The following is a 23,335-nucleotide window of genomic DNA, read 5'->3' as shown; positions in this document are numbered from 1 at the left end:
AATAAATGAAATATTATCGTAGAACTTGAAAAAATAGAAATAAATTGTAGCTACTTGCCATCTATAATGATCACACACCAAAGAATGAAGTTACAACCCACACAATACAAATGATTTACAAAAAAAGTTTTTAGGTTTAATAGTAATTGCTTTTTACGATTTTTAAATAATCGCTTTAATGATAAGTATTTTTTTATAAATTTAACTAATTTTAAAATCTTAAAACAACAGCCAATAGAAAATAAAAATAGTTAATAATAGAATTAAAAAAAATAGAAAATTAATATTTTTGAAATACTTATAAGAATATGTATCAATATATTAGTTATATTCATGTTTATGATAAGTCAATCCAACCGTACTTTGACAAATTTTCGAGTAAAAATGTCACCTGAATATGATTTCTAATCTATGTAATTATGAAACTGAGAAAAATAATCTTAAGTTACATATGTAACGTCTTATTAAACTTAACGTTATCGCAAAATTTATAATTGAGTTTCTATGATAAATTTCACATGCTATTGAGACATGTGAGTATTGGTTGGTTTAATGGAAGTAACAGTTTTATTGTTTCGCATGTGTAGTTGTGTCGAATAACTAAATTTTAGTGCTACAGAATATAATTGTGCATAGTGTTGAGAGTAAATATTTATGCGAAACAAGTGACCTGTGATAAGGTGATATAATCGTTCAGAACCAACAACAATTATGATGGTGACTTTGGTTTACCTTATTTCATGCAAAACTCGTTCAAGGTCAGTACCACTCGTCCGTCGTTCAATACTTATACACCTGTAATAGTCGTTACAACCGCACGAGCCTACCACTGCGTTGCATCACGTACAGCGTGTACACATATACAGCGTTATGACGATGGTCAGCTGTGCGTTAAATTAGCATAAATACTCCGTGACGGCTAACCGCAATATGGCCACCGCTGCCGAGTTTGACCCAAAGACAATATCATTATATACCGTTTGAATATTTTCTAATTACATAGACGTAAATGTCACGTATTTTTTGCCTTCACGATTTTCTATTTGGATACGATGCGGTTGATCTTAGTAGAGGCTCTAATGTGGTGTACTCGCTGCCGGTAGTTTGTATTATTATTGACAACTGGTAGAGCAACCATCATTTTTGCAAAAGCTGAACATTGATTTTTTGCACAAAAACAAATACAGGTTATTATGGAATAACGTATTTTTAGTACATGACGTCAAACCAATACCAGGTATTTTTTTATGTTTTAAAGTAAATTTCATGATTGGTTTTTAATTGGGCAAATTTAATTGGTCGAGACGCTGAGAAATCGGAGACTTACGAAAAGTCAATAATTAAAATATCAAACGGTTTCCCCGCAAACTTAATAATTAAATAGGGTTCAATATGTTCATTTTATTTTCCATTGCAAAATTAAGATATTCGTGAGACGTGAGAATGACTGATTTAATTTGAAATCTTTCTTTATTATTGTCAAACCGAATTTTTGTGATTTTAAGTCTCTAAACGGTTACTTATTCCAGATTTTTTTATTAATACTAAACAGCTTCTGAACTTTAAAAAATAGTCGACTTATTAACTCGTTATATTGCATTTTTTAAGGAGTAGAGATTTTATTTAGCCATTAAGGAACATTTTCAACTTTTCAAGGGACAGAATTCTCAATTTAAAGATATTCTGAGATAAGTAGTTTAACTGTCGCTGAAGATTTACTTATTTACGTTCTAAATTGATGCTCTTATTTTTTTTTTAAATTTATGTACATACAAATTGTAACTCTAGAAAAATCATTGAAGTAATTAACTCTAGTCAGAACCAACTGATTACTTTAATTTTTTAAAATTGGAATACTATGGTAGATTAGATGTTTTATACTTAAATTTCAGTAAAAATGTATGGCCAAACCAATATTTTTTCAGAATAAATAATTGAATTTTGTTGAAAAAAGTTAAAATATACAAATTATTTGAAATAACAACGTTTAAAAAAAAACGTTGCATCTAACGGTATCCTTCGAAGTCTTATATAAATAATATTTAATACTACAGCTATCCGTTTCAACTCTACTTAATTTTGACTCTTTAACTATACTTTACGGAATATCTTCAAAATATTAGTCCTCATCATTATTTTAATTTGTTAACAAAAATGATTCTTTGCTGAGCAACTTAACACAAAAGTTAAATTTTTGCTACCATCCCTTATAACTTAAACTCTTATCAACTTTATCAATTCAAATAGCAACCTCCATTTTTCCTACATCTATAGATTTATTAAGTTGAAAAAAAATTATTTAAAATATATTTGTTTATTATTTGATTTTCAATGAATTATAGCTGTTTAAAGTTTAGTGAAAGATAAGAAAAAATGTCCTTATTTTTAAAAGAGCTTTATTTGGTCGTAAATTGATAAGCACTACCAATCATAACATAATAATAGCACAAAACAAATATTTCCCTTAAAAATAAGAGAAATATTTGTTTTCTGGCATAACTGTTAATTTTAAGATATGGCGGACCGTTTTTGGCCGGCCCTCAAATTTCCATACTAGTTGTTTTATGATGATTGGCTATAAAGTTTATCATATTAATGTGAACTGGAAGTGTTTATTGATATACAACATGATAATTTTATCGACTTTTAATAGTACGTAAGTTTTTTATAATTTCAACTAAACTTTAAAAAGATACATATGTATATCTCATTGAAAATCGAATAATATAAAAATCAAGATAATATTTTTTAAATTAAATAAATCTGATGAGTTAAGATAATGAGAGTTAGTATTTGAAAATCAAAAGTAGATACGAATTTAGGATATAAGAGATTATAACAGAAAATTAATTTTTCGTGTAAAGCATTATAAACAATAATTATTCTTTTATTGAGTCTAATGAATAATTTTTGTTAATACAATGAAATAATGAATAGCTAAAACATTTTTAAAGCTATTTTGTGAGGTGTAGTTTAAATAACTGCTCAATAATTAAAACTCATGTCGAATTAAACTTAAGTTATTAAAAGGTAATGCCATATATAAATAGAGAATTTAATAAATTTATGTTTTCATATATTTTCAATTATCGATAAGGTAATTTATTAATAAAATAATGTATAAATTATTTTTGATACTGAGTGGTTTAAATATGTTAAGACGCTAATTATCTTAGACACTATTGACAATTTTAAATTTTTGTAAAAAGAATTTTTATGATTTATGATGCAATAGCTTGACTGTGAAATGTTCTTTGTTTATGTTACGGATAAAATAATATGTCAAAAGCCTATAATCTAGTGAAAATGTTAAAAAATACATTTAATTTATGTTAAAATTGTAAAAAAATTAAAAACTATACATTAAAAATATTTTTTGTATATAAAACTAGTGGTTTAATTTTGAGAGATAAAATGCGTGTGGTCAATTGGTTATATATAATGATGGTCAAAAGTTTGCCTAGTCAATCATAATTAGAAATAACGCCCCTGTTAAAGTTCAAAATTTTTTATTTCAATAGCTAAGATACATTATTTATGTTATTATTATTATGATTGTTGTTTGTTAAACCTATAGGTAGTAGTTACTAAATTAGTAAGTTTTTAGCCAAACTGTTTATATAGGTATACAGTAAGTATGGAAACGGGTTACTATTGTTTATAACAACTTACCTGTTTCCTTACTAACTAAACACACTATAAGAAGTTATCAATCATAGAGTTCATATTATTTCAGATTAATTTATTGTTGATTTTTAATTTGAAAGAATTTTGTTATCATTGTCCCAAAAAGGCAAATTGTATTACATCTATATTGACTTAATGATATTCATTTGATTTTATTGTTACATTAATACAGAATATTTAATTGTGTGCTAATAACAGTATTAATCCTTTTTATTTAAGTTTATCACTTTCCCTAGTTCCTTGGTCCCTAGTAAAGTGTTTTATTGCTACCCGCCCCAGACTAAATAATAATAGTTTTATTATACAACGACTTAGACTGTATGTATAGGTAATTTTCACTTATACTGTGGAACGCAGTCCTGACAAACCATGATAATATTTATTGGCTACATCCGCCTATATGAACAATTTAGATAATAACTTCGTTAAAAATTTCATAGTAGTGTTACATTCATTTTAAACAAATATTAAATCTTCTGCCACATAATATCCCTGTAAAATTTAATTTAAAAGCTATATTATTGAATATCTTTTCAAAATTTTTTTCATCATAAATACAATCTGTTTTTCTGAGTTTACATTACTTAAATATTAAATCCAAAAAATAGTAGGTAGTTGAGTATTTAATATTTCTAATCAAATACACTTTTTTAACCAAAAATAAATATTTTATTTTATTTTTCGGAGAAAATTATTTTTATAAAAATTATGAATAAATAAAAATAGATAAATAATAAATATTAATTAAAATATTATCTTTTATATTTAGTTGATCAGTTATCGTTTATTCGCTAGTTAATTATGATTATTTTATTATTTAATAAAATAAAGGAGACTATCAGAAATAGTCCTTACAAATGTTTACATTTTTTAAGTTATAAGCTTTTTTTTAAACGTCTCAGCAATATATTAAATATAACATATCTTATAATGTTGAATAATATCAAATGAAAAATAAAAATAAAATTGAAATTGAAAATTATTTTTTTTAATTTTTAGATATTCTAGAACATTATAATTATTGTTTTATAAGTTATTTTTGAAATTATCATATTATTCATTTTATATTTTAAATTATAATTACAAATTTAGCATATTAAAGGCACTTTTAAAATATTATGCTAACTTTATACAACTTAAATATGACCGCTATTTCAATGAGCATATTGGCGTTTATTAAAAAAAAATTATTTTTAAAATGTCTTGCTATTTAAATGTTATCACTAATTCATAATAAGTGATCACATTATTTAGTAGGAGGTTAAAGTTCGCGTTAAGCAATTTAGTGCCTGGAACCAAATTAATATTGATTAATTTCGTTTTATCATAATATTGAATTCTAGTTTGCTTAATCGAGTATTTTTTATTTTCAAGTAAAATGAGTGTAGTAAAAATAGTACTAATAAATTATTTAATTTTGATAAAATATCATTATTTAAAATTAATTAAAGACCAACTATTATAAGTATTATAATCTTTTTACGATTTATAATATCAGGACTATAATCTTGTCATTCGATTTTGAATAGAGCCGTATCAAAAATGTTGGGATTATGTAGTTCCAAATATTTTCAGAAATACCCTTTAAATAATATTGATTAACCCAACACCAAACTTATAATGAACTTACTGATGATGATAATCTTAAAATAAAAATGAATAATATAAACTATTATAATTATCATAACTACTTATATTAAAATAAAAAAATTATTTTTGATCGACTTTATATTAACTGACAATATTTCATTATTAGGTAGTCAAATAGCAATTTTGTGATTTTAGAGTTAAGTCACACATATATTATATTGTTTAATTGGAGGCTATAACATAAAATATTTTTTAAAATATATGTAAGTATTTACAATAAGCCATTGACCGATACTTAAAGTTCATTGAAATATTTGTCTTAATATTTTTAACAAAAAAAAAAAGAATTTATGTAATTATTGTCATTATTTTATCTTGACTTTATGTTAATTTATATTTAGAGTTTACAAGTTGTAAACTAGTTTTAAATTAATTGATTTTTACTTGTACGATTTCATATGATAATTGTTGTTCTTTAACTAACTACGTAAAAATACCATCTAATTACTACTTTGTAATCTAGTGAAACAAGTACTAATTGCATATACTTATATTTTTGAAGGACTTTTGTTTGTACATTCTTGTATTTATTCATAGTTTTATTATTTTTGTAGTGAATGACATAAAATTCAAGAATATGGTCATATTAATGTAACTTGAATAATAATAAGTTTGAGTACACACGAAAAACAACTAAACTGACTATTTATAAAATATATTAGATATGTTATCTATAATAGTATTATATTTATAAAAAAATTGTTTTTTTTTAAGTCAGATAGTGTCAAAACTTAGTCTTAAATCTATGCCATAAAAAAAAATAAATTTTTGTGTAATACATATAATATTCATTGAAAATAAGTATTCAATCCTTCAATAATTGTAAATTATTCTATATTATTATTCTTAACAATTATGTCCAAAAAAGCCAACATAAAGTACAAATTTTTTTGTTAAACTAATAAAAAGTAAGAAGTTTTGAGTTAAAATTTTTGTTATAAAGAATGAAGTATTAAAATAATAATTTTTATGTATTATAACTCCAAGTTCTTAGAATTATGTTTCATAAAATCGTTAATAAATGTCTTAGGTTCCTCGATTATATAAAAGCTTATATCTATTCACCAATCAAATCACATTTGAATGCAATTATTATTTAATATTTTAATATATTAGTTATTATCTATCAAAAAAGTTGATTTATTCCTATTCAAATTTTTCATTCAATGTATCTAAATGTTCATAAATTGATATACACAAAATCCAAAAATCAACAACACCTATATTTATTACATTTTAAATTAATGAAGTACACAAAATTTTGTATCTGTGTATTTCACTGTCATATATTTTGCATATTATTAATAGATGATCGGTTAAAATTACCTAATAATTATCATACGATTATACAATTAAAACAAAATTTGTAAACTTATGTTATTTCTATGGAGATTAGATATTTAGATCGTCTTTATAAAAAAACCTTGAATATAATTGTTAACCTTAATAATTCTAGTTCAAATATTGGTATTATTTAATAATTGTACTTATTTTATGTAATTGTATTTATCAAAATTAATTAGTACTCATTTTTAGCGTAGAAGGCCTATGAAAAGTTCTACGTAACACATAATAACAAAGTTATTTAAATTACATAGCATATTTAATGAGGCACAGTACGGCATGTTTTACAAATATCTGTACAATGACTTTAAATTTTCCAAGTATGAAACTCGTTTAGATTACAAATTAGTTTCTAAAAATTTTAAAGTACTGTTGATTTGAAAAATAGAATATAAAACATAAGTAATCTTTATCTTATTAAAGCCTTAAAAGAAGTTTTAAACTTTTAGAACGAAAGTTATTTTAAATTGGATATAAACAACACTATGGAAATGTCTGCTGGTTGAATTGTATTTTGTAAAACTTCGATCATTTTTTTTTATAAAATTAAATTAATACAAACTCTTTTATAAATAATAGCTATAAAATGTTTTATAATATATATATATATGTCATAAATTACAAATATAAGTAATAGAAGTATATATTTAGTATAAAGAAGTTCTCCAAAGTATTTATTCTTAAAAAAGTACTCTGCGCAAAAATATTATTTTTGTACATGAAAACATGTTTGGGAGAGTACTGAATTATCTGCACAACGACGATTGGTCGTAAGAAGATGATCAACACATTAAATAAAACTAATAAAATTATTTATATTTTGTCACTGACGATTTTTTGAAAAAAAAAAAACAAATAATAATGAAAAAGTTATAGGCTTTTTAAAAAGTGTAAAATATTTGTTCTTTCAAATACTTACCTTTTTAAAATAGACTTTTCAATAATCGACCATGTTGGAATGTAAATAATGTTATCACTTTAATTTAACATTTTGATAATCTCTCTATAATCAACCATTTCTGTGTTAGTCTGGAACATGGTTTCTAATATTATTTTAATTACTTATGTGTTATTCTAATGCAACCTATCGGAGACTTTTAAAAGTCGATTTTCAAGTTACATACTGTAAAATAGTTTATAACATATCTGAAAATCCAATATTTTTGATTACTGGCCATTATAAAATTCGGATAGTTTTAATTTAACGACTTCTTAAATAAATATCACATGTAAATAATGTTAATAGTATATTTTAATTACACAATTTCTTGATTTGATTTTTATTGTGTTTTTTTCAATGGTATTCATGAAAAATTCATCATTTAATATTAATTTAACAATTTACTATTTTATTAGTTTTCATAACTGATACTTATAGAATTTTTATGAAATAAAGCTTTATACTGCCAAATTTGCAAGTGTTAAATATTAATATTTTTAAGTAAATTAAACTTCATTATTTCATTATTACTTAAATAAACTTATTCCAGAGATTAAATTTATTTTTAAGTATTTAAATATATTAAATACTATAAATATACATGTATCCATACAGGTGATTATTATAATGCTAGATATTATTAAAATAATATTTTTTTTGGCTTTTGTTAGCTACATATGTATCCATATTTGTTACAAAATATTTATTATATTCATCCTTTTTGTCTTATAGGGGTGTGAAATATACTTGTTTAAATGTCAACATGTATATTTAACAGCTTATAAAATAGAAAATGATCATTTAAAAATTAAAAATAATTTAATTTAATTTTTTTTTTTATAATGATAAATAATAAGAAATATGCTTCAAACGTATTTTAAGAAATTATTAACTATTAAAAGAAATATTCAACAAAATGATTATTATTCTATTAAAAGTTATAAGCGTTGTCAGTTAGGTCCGAAACACTATAATGCAACAAGCTCAAGGCACAATGATTATTCTGCCTAATAATTTATTGTTAAAAGTCTCAATGAAAATGTGAATCTATTAGATTACAAACATTTGGATTCTAGGTTAAACTATTTAGGTGGCTCAATTCTATCATTGTATTTGGTTCGTTACACATACAAATAAGCGAATAAAATAATAGTAACTGTACTTGGTGATTAATATAATTTTATTAAAACTGAATCCAGCTCAGTTGGCTAATTATGACGAATCGATTTGATCTAGCCAACTTAATATTACAATTTCACAATAATGCGAACTAGTAACTATTGCAATATGTATTTATGTGTTTTTCCTTTGCATTATCGCTACGTGCAATATCTTGCTGTTATAAACCTAACGATTTTCCTCTTAGTTTTTAGACTTTTACTTAGGTTATAAACTCCAAGGTTGGCTTGTTTAACAAATCAATTAACGTGCTAGCCAAATAAAAAAAAAAAAAATTTTTATTAATTTATTTTTTAACTTTATATCCAAATGCCTATTGTTTTTTAGAGCTTCTTATAAAAAAATAATTAATGGGATTAGTAACAATTTTTGAACAAATTTTTATTGTTATAAGCAGGGACTAGAACCATATTTTTTTATAGGTTCCGGTTAGTTTCGGGTTCTTGAAAATAAAAGTTCCGGTTCCCAAAAAATAAAGGTTCCATGCGAATTTGTTAAAATTTAATTGAAATCATTAAAATTAAAGTTAAGTTAAAGAAAGTCTCAGAAAATAACAGATGTGGGATTTTAATATCTCTCCAGTACATTTTATAATATTGATTACTGTAAGGCGTTTATAAAAGGGGGTTGATAGGCGATAGATGGTCACCTTTTGCTTTGATAAAAAATTTTTTTACAACATCATAGTTAAAGAGTCATAATATTGTATAATATATTTTAGTTTAACTTAATTTGATACATAACGACTTTTTATATTATGAATAAAAAGTATTTATTCTATTTTTTACATTTATATACCAACATACATATTATATCTATTAACTTTTTATAGTCATCTCCCTCCCTTATACCACCACTTTATGGTTAAGGAGACATCCATTTTTAACTCATGTGTAAATTTAAAGTTATAATGTTTAAAATTGTGAAGCACAAAGTCTCGGATACATCCAATCAAAATATTTAGAAGTAAAATTGTAAAACATGTAAAATATAATAATGATCAAAATTTAATTTGATTAACCATGATAAAAAATAATCAGGTATAAACATAAATTTCAGAATTAATTTTGAATAAATTATCCATAAAATTTATTTTATAGAATAATAATAATAAATTTTATACATATTTATTTTTATTTTACTTCAAAAAAATCTTTTATTATATTATTATTTACTTTCATACTCATATTATGAAATACATCTACGAAAATATTTACTTGATATATTTAAGAGCAGTCATTACACGTTGATGTCTTATTTTTGTCACAGTAGATAAAATAATTATTAATACACATTTACTTCTAACCATGATATCTCAGGTAGATATTATTATTATACATATATTATTAATTTTAATCAAAATAGGTATTGTTTGAAATTGAATCCAACAGCGCTCGAAGACGATAAATAATAACAAAATTATCGTAATCACCAAATCTTAAAGAAGTTTAATTTATTTTTAAAGTCGTAAAGCTGGTCAGACTGTTCAACGTTTTATCAGTTGTCGCACTAGAGGAAGACGCAGGCTAAAGTCTGTAGAAAAAATCACAAGAAATAGAAGCATAAAACCTTATTATAACTTCTATTTATGACTATCGTAGTCATAAATAATAATTTAGAGATTAATTTATAAAAAAATCTACGGAAATATTTGTTTTTGGTTAATCATTTTGAGCAACTACATAGTAGTATCACATTTCTATTAAAATTTTTGGATTTATTCTTGTATTATTTTGACCCAAGCGACCATTCATGTATCTTCAAAATAGTCAAGTAAAGAAGTTAAAATTGTTTAATTCTGTAAATTAAAGTCAATATTTAAAAGTTTATTAGCTCCTTAATTTTATTTTTATTTATTGATACTGAACAATTTTTAAGAGTAAAGAAGTAACGAAACTTCTATGAATTCGAACTATAAAAAGAATTTTATTTATAGAAATAATCTATAATACTATGTCATTTTATTTTGACGCGTATTATATTTTACACCATTAGTCTAAACAGATGTCTAAACCTTTTAGAATGTAGTATTACCGATAAGAAATCTTTGATGCATACTCGTCATCGTCTCTCTTAGGTATTTACTTTTATCATTTTTCTCCTCAAATCAACTGTACCTTATACATAAGTTTCATTTTCAAAGTTAAGTCACGTTTGAAATATAAGGTGTTATATTAAAACAAAATCATATCAGTTTTCATCTAAATATGAGAGAGAGAGAGACACCACGAGACATTTAATTTTCAAAGTACTCTATTTCAAACATTTTTCAATATATCTAAGTGATTTTTTATGGATAAGATAATATTAAACTTGTTATGCATTATTCTCCTCTAATTAACCATCGAAAACCCCTCTGATTTTATTATAGTCAATAATTATGACAATTATAACATTTCTAAACAATTAAATGTTTTTGAATATTTGTTTTATTTCATTTTAAATAAAAAAAATTATGAAGAAAAAAATTAATTATTATTTTATTTTTATATGATTTTTAAATTTTTTGACAGAAAATAACTCCAGAGCTTCGAAACTAATAGGACAATATGATTATTAACGTGCACATTTGTTCAGTCGTTTTCATTATAATTAGCATTGTTCACAATGGTAAGTATTTAACATTTATATTTCATCTTATACACGTAATACAATAATTGGTATAATGTATAAAATCGTAAATATGTATACTTCTAGAAGTTAACTTTATTCAACCAACACATTATATCAAAATGAATGTATTATGTTTCTTAATTAAATAAAAAATAAAAAAAATTCTTGGTTATGATAAATATAAAGAAATAATTTTTCAATTGTAGAAAAACTTTGATAGTTGAAATCTGGGAGGGAATAATATGCTATGTAAAAAATGATATATATCATTATAATGATATTACAAATTACAGGATGATTGGTTTATCATAAACTGCTCAATTAATCTCAAAATAAGTATAATATGAAAAAAAATTGTTTTCTATGATAGTAATTTTAATCACCGTCAGATATCATTTACAGAGTGTTCAGTAAGTTAGGAAATAGGTAAAATGTTACAAACAATGAGAACAATAGACACTCGTTTCCTTACTTACTGAAAACTCTATTTACTTGTTCACACTGAGTCGAGATTTTTATTTTATGTTAGATAAATTTTTTATATGTAACATAATTATTGTGAAAATATACTTCTTCAGACTAGACATAAGCGCGTTAAAAATTTAAAATATAGTTAAGATGTTTAATCATATTAATAAGATAGGTAACCTGTTACTTTTTAGAAGAACTATTAAAGTCGTTAGTTATTAAAAAATATTTATCGTTTTACTACTTTTAACAACATAATATCACATGGTGTATTTTTTTGTTAACGAGTAATCATTTCTGAGCACATGATAAATCGGCTTTTGTAAAACTCCATTATTTATTATAGTAGATTATCTGATATAAATTTATTCAAGTTTAACAATAAAAGTTTTTTCACAATAATTATAATTTTCATAATCAACATATTCTATTAAATTTATTGACTGATTATATTAAAAAAAAAATAAATAAAAAATTACTATGACTTTAAATAAAGTTCATGCTGTTTGTTGTACAATTAGTGAAGCCATACATGTTTAATTAGATTTGGAAACTTTTTTTGACACTGAAGTAAATGACGATAAAAATTAAAGCTTATAAAACACATTGAAGCTAAAACAAAACTATTACATATTTTAACAATAATAATAATAACAAAATATCATTAATAATATAAATACCGAAAAACTAACATAAAATGATATTCAGTTAAATTAATTCATAAATAACTTCAATATTTGTTATCATATACATATAGCATCTCTTACTTCAGTGTAAAAAAAAAGTTTCCAAAAGTATATAAAGTTGTCATTGACCATATTCTTAGATCATTTTTTATTATGAGCTGGTAAAATATGTATATCACAATTAAAAAAATAATGACACACTTTTGTAATATCATAAAATGTATGGAATACAAAAACACCAAAAATGATTTTCTTAACAAAATCATTATTCTAAGAAAAATTTGGTGGATAATATTATAAGAATTATTCTGTATACTTTATAACTTTTTATAATTTCTCCATAAAATTAATAATATTAAATTATTTTAAATTTTATACTAAATTTGATCGCTATAATAAATATTTATTCATGTATAATACTTATAAATCATTAAATGTAAATTTTATTCAAATAAAAATTATGAAAATTGGTGACTACATCACTCTAACCTCCCCTTATTTATAAAACCTTCTTGTTTAAAGAAGAAAAGTATGGTAGATAAAATGAATAAGTATATACATATATATTATTTACAAAAAAAAAAAAAAAAATGGAATAATGTATACATTTTTCAAAAGTAATTGCGATTTAAAGTTGAAAATATATAATTGGAAATCGAATATTTTAACACAAAAATAGCATGTTTCTTATTTACGACAGACATTTACATATAGAAGATAAATTGATGGTACAATTTTTATTTTTATATAATAGTACGTAACATAACTTTTAATTTAACATATGTTTGAACCTTAGAGTATTTCTGAAACATTTACTAAAGTAAATTTTTTTTGAAAAATTTGATATTTTGAATTCTCCCCTGTGGATAGATCAAAGGTCAGATTTAAATTATACATATATATATATCAAGAGAAAATGAAATACATAAGGAATTTATAAAAAAAAATCGTCTTGATGTGTTCTTTTTTCAAAAAGTTACGACAGTTTAAAGAAAAAAGTTTTTAAATATCCAAATATATAGATTTTAAAAATTAGTATTTTTTTAGGGGGGATTTTCACCACTTACAGTGAACAAAGGCAATTTTTTCAATTTTTGAAAAATGTCTTGAACTAGACACGATTTGTGATACTTCGACATATCGTTAAAAGACATTTGTCTGGTGAGAGTTGAGAAAAAGTATTGCCAGACGCAAAAAAATAAATAATTGAACACTTCAATTATTTATTATAAGCTTTTCATCGAAACGAAAAATTGAAAACGCTGGTTTAAGATATACAGATACGTTCTTTATTTTTAAAAATTGATTTGTGTCACATGATTTTATTGAGTATAAAATGCTTTATGCATAGATGCAAAAAGTAGACATGTTTGATTTTATACCAAAAAGTTATAATAAAAATAAACTCATCTTTTTGCTGCATTTTAATATAAAACAAATTTGTTCTTATTTCTCTTCAAAATTTTTTTTAGTTTATATATATAGTTATTACATCAGCATATTCAATCTACAAAACTACAGTTATATCTTCGTTGTACTGTCATAATTTTATGATAGAGTTTTACAACTGTTATCATTCTTCTAATATCAGAGAAGGAATTCGAGATTCAATAATGGATGAACAAACCGGAAATTCTGTTTCAGTACATAGAGCAGTCAAAAATATTTTGTGCAGTGAATACTAAATATGGAATAGTGAGAAAAATATTATAATTTTAAATTTTCACGTTCAATAGCTATTAAAGAGCAAGATAAATTAAAGATTTTATAGAATTTTATCACGATTAAATGAAAATGTTCTTATGTGTTCCACTAACAAAAATGAGCTTCCTCTAAAATACATTCACAACTTTTAAATCAATGAACTTTTTTAAAAATACAATGCACTTGGAATAAATACTAATGTTTGTACTTAAAGACCCCTGGGTGATATTTATGTTGGAGCCTAAAGATTAATGTGAACTTAATGTTTTATATAGTAATTAGATAAAACATATATCCATTAATGGCAAATCAAATGTGTTACTTTGAGTGTAAGTACACTAAAGGGTAAAATATATTTATGTATTAATTTCAGTGCGATTATGGGTTGTAATTATATTATAGGTCTAATATTATGTTGAGTGTAAATACATGGTAAGATAGGATTTTATTCAATGACACGTCTCATTAATTTTACTTCATGTGCCGTATTCTGTAAATTATTCACGGATGTATTTTGTTTTATATTTATAACTATCTTTTTTTATATTACACGATAGCAGTTTATTTATTTAATAAAACTGATTGATCATAAGGACAGTATAATATATCTAGACACATTTTATCAAATAAAGATGCTACAGAAGAAGAAAATAAACAAAGTGTGGTTATGGCTAAAATTGTGTTTAATATACTTTATAAAATATAAAAGGATTATGAAATAAAAAAAAAAAAACTAAGTTATCCTAAGTAAGGACACTGATATTCTCTATACATGCAAATAACTCCGAATTATAGACTATATTCATCGTGTCAACGAAGAAAAGAAAAATTTGAAATAACTGTTGAGAACTCCATGGACCGATCATAAAACAAATTTATCTATAACAAAGGAGCTTAAAATCAAAGTTTAAGACCGCCTCTTGATCATAATCAAGAGCTAAATACTCAAATTCGTTGAATACCTCTTTGTAGAATCCTCAGATTTTTGTAATTATATTTTGAACAATTCATACATAAAAATTACTTTTAATTTTAATTGTGTATTCAAAAATGCTGACATAAGACATTGAAAAAGGCACTATAAAATAAAATTTACAAAACTGTACATTTCATTGCACACTAATGAATTGGTTGCCCTCTAACAAAAATGACTTCGCTATTTGTCAGTATATAGTGTTAACTATAATACACACAATTCTACTATTTTTGATAAATTTTAAACACTTGTATATTTGTTTTTATTTAAGAATAACATAATGATATTTTAAATCAATAATTTATTTGAAATTTAAAATAATTTTTCATTAGACTTTCAGAGAGAAAAATGTGTTTATTAACTTTTTCGTGTTTCATTTATAATTATACATAAAAACTAAGCCAATTTTTTATTTTAAAAATAATGTTCTTTAATCGTTAGTTATATATAAATAAAGATATTTTATGATTTGTAGAAGAAGTTTGTGCATGATCATTACTTTTAGTAATAACTATTGTTCTACAGCATGAGATTGGACTAGACTACAGTAAAAGTTGCTGATAGGTTAGTTATCATAACGTCAGTCAATTTTTGTACTTCAGGAATTCTTTTTTTTTGCATTTATTATTTTATTTGGAAGTGAAGTATGCTAGTCTGATAAGTTTTCCCGAGGCAATATTTTCGTCTCCTGTTTTTTTGAAATACAAATCTTTTTATTGAAATTTTATTTTTTTTAATGTTAATTATTAGTAATAATAGAATTTTAAATAATTTATTTAACTTTGAAGATTTTAGAAATATCGCATCGTTACAGATTTTTGAAACCACATAGTAAAGTTAGTCAATAACTGATAATAAGTGGACTAATATACGTTGTTCGTTTAATGGTTAACACAGTAACTAAGAAATATAACAGACCTTGGTATAAACCATTTTTGTATTTTTAAAATTTATTTATGCCGTTATCTTAGTACAATTTTAGTGTAAAAATCGATTCGATAGTCATCTGCTGATTTATTTGTAAAAACAATTATATTATATAATTGATAATAACAATTTTTATTTTTTTATAATGATGTTCAGCGATAAAATGAAAAATACCGACAAGTTTTATGTGGTATGACGGATAGATATTTGTATAGTGCTTATAGCAGAAAAATCTTAATTAAAAATTAAAAAAACATATTTATTTTTAATTTTTTCTAAATTAGATATTTTGTTGGAAATTAAATATTTTACATCAATACCAACCAAATAATTTTAACTTCAATGCGAAACTAGAAAGTATTGGTTTTATGATGAAGTGCTTTTAGCTGGACCAAATTTAATGATCATAAAATTTAATGAACTTTTCCAAGTTATGATACATCCCCAATATGTCGCAATTTCACTGTGTTGGTTTTTTTTTAATTCGATATCTTAGTTTTTTTAGTTTTAGTTATTATCGAGGTGGACATAATGCTCATGCACTCAGACCTGTAGGTCTATTGTGCGCACTTCATACCGAATTGTCTTGATTCGGTTTACCCACCTAAGTGTTATCACCAAAGTGTTAATACATTACCAACCATAAAGTCACCTCTAAAGATGACCAGAGAGTCCTGTCTTTCTGGCGAAATTAAGTATCTCTCTGGGTTTTAGGTTTTTAATATCCTCTTTTTCAGGAAATGGTTTATTCAAGTAGTTTGATCTTAGTGTGGACAAGGCTTCACATTCGCACATGATGTGAAATGAGTCTTCCTCTTCTACTCCACACTTCCTGCACAATGGTGATTCCGATACCCCCATTGCGTTAAGATGCTTAAGCAGGTGACCATGTCCTGTCAGTAGACCAGTCAGGGTGCTTATTTGATGTCTAGTCATGCTATTAAGATCACCCAGCAATAAACCAGGGGTCTTGATAAACATTTTAGATTGTCTAGGTACTACCAAGTACTTCCAGATTTTCCTGTGTTGTTCTCTGCACCAATTCTTGGGTAACGCTTTGAGCGATTGCTCAGTGAGCCCTACCACTGGTTCTGGTCCAACATAGGTGTTCTCTGCTCCTTTCCTGGCTAGAAAGTCAGCATTCTCATTTCCAGTGACACCGTAGTGTACCGGGAACCCACGCTAGTGTAACTTTGTTGAACCTCGATAGTGATTCTAAAGTTTCCCTGCATTCGAGGACCAGCTTTGAATTCACCTGATCGTTACAGAGTGCTTTCAAAGCCGCTTGACTATCACTTAAGATAGTTATCTTCCTANAATTCGATATCTTAAAAACAATAAATTACAAATAATTGTTAGGTTATATTTGATTTTTCTGCGTTTATTGGCATCTGCAAATGACATTGAATATATCAAAATCATCTTTCGCTAGTTATTATTCTCAGCTGTATACATGTTATTTATTAGTATAAAAGATAAACTAGACTGAAGTTGAAATGTGGAGATTTACGAGTAGGTGTGACCCAGGTGCATTTCGGACGATACTATTTTCAGCTCCTGCCAGTAACATTTTGTAAAATAAACATTTATGTTTACTGTATTTCTATGTTTGTTTAGTTTGATAGGTTAAAACAAATACAAAAAGAAGTTGATACTATAAAGTAAATCAATGAATATAGTTTTTAAAACAACTATTCTTAGTTTTTTAGAATTTTTTTCTTTAATTTATGATTGACATAATGTTTTTTTTAATATATTAGTTACTAATGTTTCGTCATCATAAAATAAAAAAGACCTATTTTGTTGAAAAATTTTTTTTCGATAAATATATAAAAAAAATAATTACCAACCAAATTAAATAGCGAAATAAATTAAAAATTATAAAACTTAATGAAAATTATGTTTTTAAAAACGGTATACTGAAAAAATCATCGATTTTGCATTAGAACTTTTTCATTTTCACGCGACGGATTATTAATTTAGTCATGACTTTATATTTAGTCTGATTGATGTTTTAGAGAAAACGAAAAACTTTTTATAAAAACAATCCTTATCAATACCATTAAATATAAAAAAATAACTGTTTTTAAATAGTAAAATTAATTAATATCCACTAGAAAAAGAATATATATCAATCTTGTTAGTTTTAGTGTTAGTTATTAGAGAGGTAGCCAAAAATTGCTCATGTACTCAGAACTGTATGCCTTTGTACTCACATCCTACTGAATTATATTAATTCAGTTTATTCACTTCAGTGTTCCCACCATATACAGGACGTCTTTATAGGCCACACTTATATATGTTCAAAGAGTCTTGTTTCTCTGACAGAATTAAGATTCCTCCGTAGTAGACCGGAAATCTTGATAAATATTTTTGAGTACCACAAGATAACTCTATATTTTCCTGTATTGTTCTGTACATCAGTTTTTAAATACCACTTTTGAGAGATTGCTCTGTGAGTTTCTACCATTGGTTCTGGTTCAACATAGGGTTTTCTGCGCCTTTCCTCGATAGAAAATCTGCTTTTTTATTATCAGTCATACCACTGTGTCCAGGTACCCATGCCAGTGTAACTTTATTGAACCTTGCTAATGAATCTAAAGTTTCTGTGAATTCAAGGACTAGCCTTGAAGTCACCTGGTTATTACTAAATGCTTTCAGAGCAGCTTGACTATCACTTAGGATAGTTATGTTTCATTTTTTGAATACTAGCAGGTTTTGGGTATTGTGCCTATTGACATGATGATATTTATGCTAGATTATCTATTTTTTTAATTGTAGGTCAATCTCGTAAAAAATAAAAATAAGCATTAAAATAGGATAAAAAAAAAACAAAAAATTGTTTAAATTATAATTTAAACATATTTTCATAGAAAATATATATTATTTATATTAAATTATATATATTTATGATTATATTAACTATTGACATATTAAAAAATTATAGCATGACATTAAAAATGATAAGCTAATTATTAAATTAGATTCATTTAAGTTAAAGTTTAAATTGAAAATGATTAGCAGATTTGAATTCAAATTAAATATCAATAATGCATTACATTTCAGTTCAAAGTCATAAACGCTTGATTAGTTAACTATAATGAAGGACATAGAGTTTTGTGTCATTTGCTATGATACAATCTTCCCTAATGTTTTGAACTTTGACTTAGTTCTATACGTTTTTGATAACATCTCTAGGGTGTCGAGACCCTAGAGATTTTATGTAAAAGAAGTAAAAAATTATTTTACTGTTATAATACTATAATTGTGATCTATATAACAATTGAATATTTAATATAAATTTTATTTTTTTAGTTCTATTATCAGACGTTGCGATATTACCAGTAATGCAAGAACCTACAGCAAAACCAATACATTCTAAGGAAGGTGACTCAGCTTTAATGACTTGTGTTGTAAGAAATTTAGGTGATCATACTGTTTTGTGGAAAACTGAAAATAAAGACCGACACAGTTGGAAAGTACTAACCGCGGCTGAATCTAGAATTACTGCAGATAGAAGATTTGAAGTTCTTCATGATATAGGTATTTTTTTTCAATACAAAACAGTTAAAAATATTTAATACTGAATCTTGTATTATAATTAAAAAAGTTAAAACTGAGACTGATTTGTAATAACTATTGACGCAGAAAATAATAAATAAATAATTTTTCATTTTTATCTGTATATTTGAGGAATCCTTTTTTTCTTAAATTTTTATTACAAGGTGAGGTGTAGGTAAGTGTATTTTTTTAATTGACATTTTTAAACTACACTCTTTCTGCCTAGGTTTAAAAATGTTAATAATATTCACAGTACTAGAACAAAAGTTGTTATAAACCAGTGATTTCATAAATAATATAACTTTCTATTTTGTTAGTTAATTAAATATGTATATTGTCATTTAATTATATGAAGTTAAAATAAAGTTAAAATCTTATAAAGTATAAGATATAAACTGAAAATGTACTTAATCATAAATCAAGAAATATATGTAACTAAAAAAATAAATAGTCTTAGAATTATTGATATTTTGTAAGTAATTTGTGTGGGTAATGATTAGCAGATAACTCTGTATTTATAAATCAATAATAATAGAATAAAATAGTTTGACCAATTAGAAAATCATATTTCTAAAATCATGTTTGAAATTATATTAAAAATTTTTATACAACGTCTGAAAAAAGTCAGATTACTCTTGAAATAAAGAGAAAAGTAAAACTTACTCACAAAGTTATAACTCTGAAAAACTTTTTTGATAACTCTAAAAACTATAAACTATTTGTGAAGGTTTTTGATTGCATTAAGTCTCAATTTTCCCACCAACAAATAAACCTTTAATATAATAAGTAGTAGTAGTAGTTGGTAGTTCGGTAAAGTTGTGGTGAATTTCTTTTGTAATTCATGTTTAGAATCCTAAACATTATCTATCAAAGTTTAAATAAGTAGCTAAATTCAATGTATAAATGAATTTTTTTTATATAAAATCAACCATTTATGGAATTTGAATTCTCATAGTATTTAGTTTATCCAAGAATTCATCTGATTGATGTGATTGGCAATCACAACGTTATTCATGATTATCATTTTCATTACCAGTTTTTTTTCTCATTTAATAGCTAAGCTTAATCTCCTTAATTAGAGAGAATAGAGTTACTTATGTCAAAATTAAAATGGTCAATGAAATTGTAATTTTACTAATTTTGAAATTAAATTATAGTTTAGTAGTAAGGGCCTAATTTTAATATATTTTTTTTTTCGGTAGAAATATCTTGTAGGCTAATATTTTTTTAATGGCCTTATAACACGTTTAGTTAATCCACTACATCCATGTTGTGTACATATTATTTGTATTCAAGTTAACCTGTGATAAAGAGATAGGAAGTTATAATAATTTAAAAAAACAATAATAATTAGTTTTACTAACATATATATCTAAGGGCGATTATTCAGGGGATAGAATTTCCCACGATGAAATAAATATATGATTAAGATATATAATGGAGAGGGTAAGAAAATTTCTTATAATTATCCCTCTTAGAAACAACTCTGAGAATTCCCTTGTAAATATAACTGGTATTTTCTAATTCCCACTTTCTTATCAAAATAATAAAAAAAAAGTTGATCAAAAATTTAATTATTTTTCTTTGAGAGTGTTAATTATTTTTGATGTTTAAAGGTCGAGACTCATATGTAACAATGTATTTGGGTCTAATAATTATAACACTCAATATCAGGTATGCATATGAATACCCTGTTTAGTTTTATTGTATGAAAGTAGTTGAACTATTTACATGAAATTTCCTAGAAAATAATATTAATGTTATGATAAACTTTCAAGTTTAGTTTTAAACGCAACCATTTGAAAGTTTGCCGATAGCAAAAAAAAAAGTACAATACTCTTTTCAAAAGTTAAAATACTACTGAAAATTGTAAAAACTTTACCCTTCAACAATTATATATTTTTTAAGTCAATAGTAAAAATATAAAAATAACGACAATGTTTTAATAATATAATTTATAATATTGAAGTTTTTTATTATCTTTGATTTCTTTTAAATTATTCAAGGTTGGTCACATAATCTCTTTATACTCAAAAATAAAGAGTTTATACAAAATTTATAAAATAAAATATATCTTTAAAATAAATTTAAGCTATTTAATTTCAAAGAATATTCCAGAAGCCTTAAGTTGTGGAATCTTGTTATCATATTGTTTTTATGAAATTATAGATTAATTTAAAATTTAATATTTTTATAACACTTTGTTTAAGGTGGTGATGTATGGGTATTATCAATTAAGAATGTTAAGTTTAATGATTCTGGTGTATACGCATGCGAAGTAAATAGTGATCCTGTAGTTCGATCATTTCACACACTGTCAGGTGACAGATTTTGAACTTATGACTTAATTTTTTATTCTAATTTAAGTAAATTTGTTTATGTTTTAACAGTGTTATCATCTAGTCTTGAACCACCATTAGAAAATCTAACGTCGGAATACTATGGAAAAGAAGACGAAACTGAAGCTATCGATGTGAAGAATCATAATTATACTGATTGTTGTTTAGCTAGAAACGTTAGCTCCAGTTGCTTAGGTTTTTGTAATATACAAAGTATTTTAGATGGTAATACAGGACAAGATCCAGAAAACTGTGAACCAGATTTCAAATCCATTGTAAAATGCATGGCAGGTTAGTTAATTTGAATTATTACTTATATTTTTCTTCTTATAATTATTAATTTTACTTCATTGTCCGTTTTGATTTTATAATTATTTCTACATATTTGTTTATACGTTATCAATGAAAAGTACTACATATATATTATATTATGCGTTATTGTGTTATAGACGGAAGAAATCACGTTCCGTGCTGCATTCAAGAAGGCATTCCAGATATATGCCAAGATGTTTGCCAAGGGGAATACACCCCAATCACTGACAATATAAAAACTATGGTTTCGTGTTCACCTTACACTGAACAGACATTGGCATGCATCGTCGAGGGGATAGGTAAATACTATTGATTGACGTAAAAATTCCGTCATGTTCGCTCGTAATTCTTTCCAACTGGATTTACAAGTCAATTGTTTACTAAAAACGTATTGTCTAGTCGTCAAATAAGTGTCTACATTAGAAACCATGTGGTATCACAGAATAGATAATATCTATTCTGTGACAGTACTTTGAATCTCTTATCTTGAAACTATGATTTACCCCTTCACTTTATTTCGATCTTTATTGAATATTTATTTTTTTACTTTCATTTATGTTATAAATTGATTTTAAGTCAATAATTTATAAAGTAATAATTTTTAAAGTTTCTAAATTATATTACTCAGAGCACAAAGCATTCATATAGTAGCTTTATGGATAATTACTTTTTAAATACTAAATTGTAGAAATACGTGTTTTTTAAATTATTACTTTTAATTTTCAGAAATATTACCAAGTCAACCTGAAGATGTTCAAGTTGTAGCTAATAGTAGTTCTAATTTTAGAGTTTCTTGGGATCAACCTAAATCTAACTCGGCTTCCGTCAAAGAGTTTATAGTCAATGTTACAATGCTCAAATCATTTGACGACATGAAATTATTTTCAGATAACGACAGAAACAGTCAATCAGTTGTCACGCCCCATAGTATACAAGTCAAGGTAAAAAC

General features: G+C 24.6%; 1 protein-coding gene across 5 annotated transcripts in view; it reads left to right on the top strand.

Moving 5' to 3' along the window:
* The window catches only part of LOC126898972 (Ig-like and fibronectin type-III domain-containing protein 2), a 60,257-nt gene that overhangs the window by 17,395 nt on the left and 19,527 nt on the right, over nucleotides 1-23,335 (top strand). For 2 of the 5 annotated variants that reach the window (XM_050673414.1, XM_050673446.1), the window contains exons 2-7: nucleotides 11,314-11,410; nucleotides 19,490-19,717; nucleotides 21,946-22,056; nucleotides 22,126-22,365; nucleotides 22,524-22,685; nucleotides 23,113-23,327. In XM_050673414.1, coding sequence (XP_050529371.1) covers nucleotides 11,350-11,410; nucleotides 19,490-19,717; nucleotides 21,946-22,056; nucleotides 22,126-22,365; nucleotides 22,524-22,685; nucleotides 23,113-23,327 — 1,017 coding nt within the window. In that variant the 5' untranslated portion in view covers nucleotides 11,314-11,349. Of the gene's footprint in view, nucleotides 1-1,011; nucleotides 1,238-11,301; nucleotides 11,411-19,489; nucleotides 19,718-21,945; nucleotides 22,057-22,125; nucleotides 22,366-22,523; nucleotides 22,686-23,112; nucleotides 23,328-23,335 lie in introns of those variants that run through there. The other 3 variants (XM_050673431.1, XM_050673423.1, XM_050673440.1) reach the window with 3 other exon arrangements.

The sequence above is a fragment of the Daktulosphaira vitifoliae genome, unplaced genomic scaffold (genome assembly GCF_025091365.1).
Source record: "Daktulosphaira vitifoliae isolate Bord-2020 unplaced genomic scaffold, ASM2509136v1 Scaffold_1, whole genome shotgun sequence".
NCBI lineage: Eukaryota > Metazoa > Arthropoda > Insecta > Hemiptera > Phylloxeridae > Daktulosphaira > Daktulosphaira vitifoliae.
This window is presented reverse-complemented; position numbering and strand designations above follow the sequence as displayed.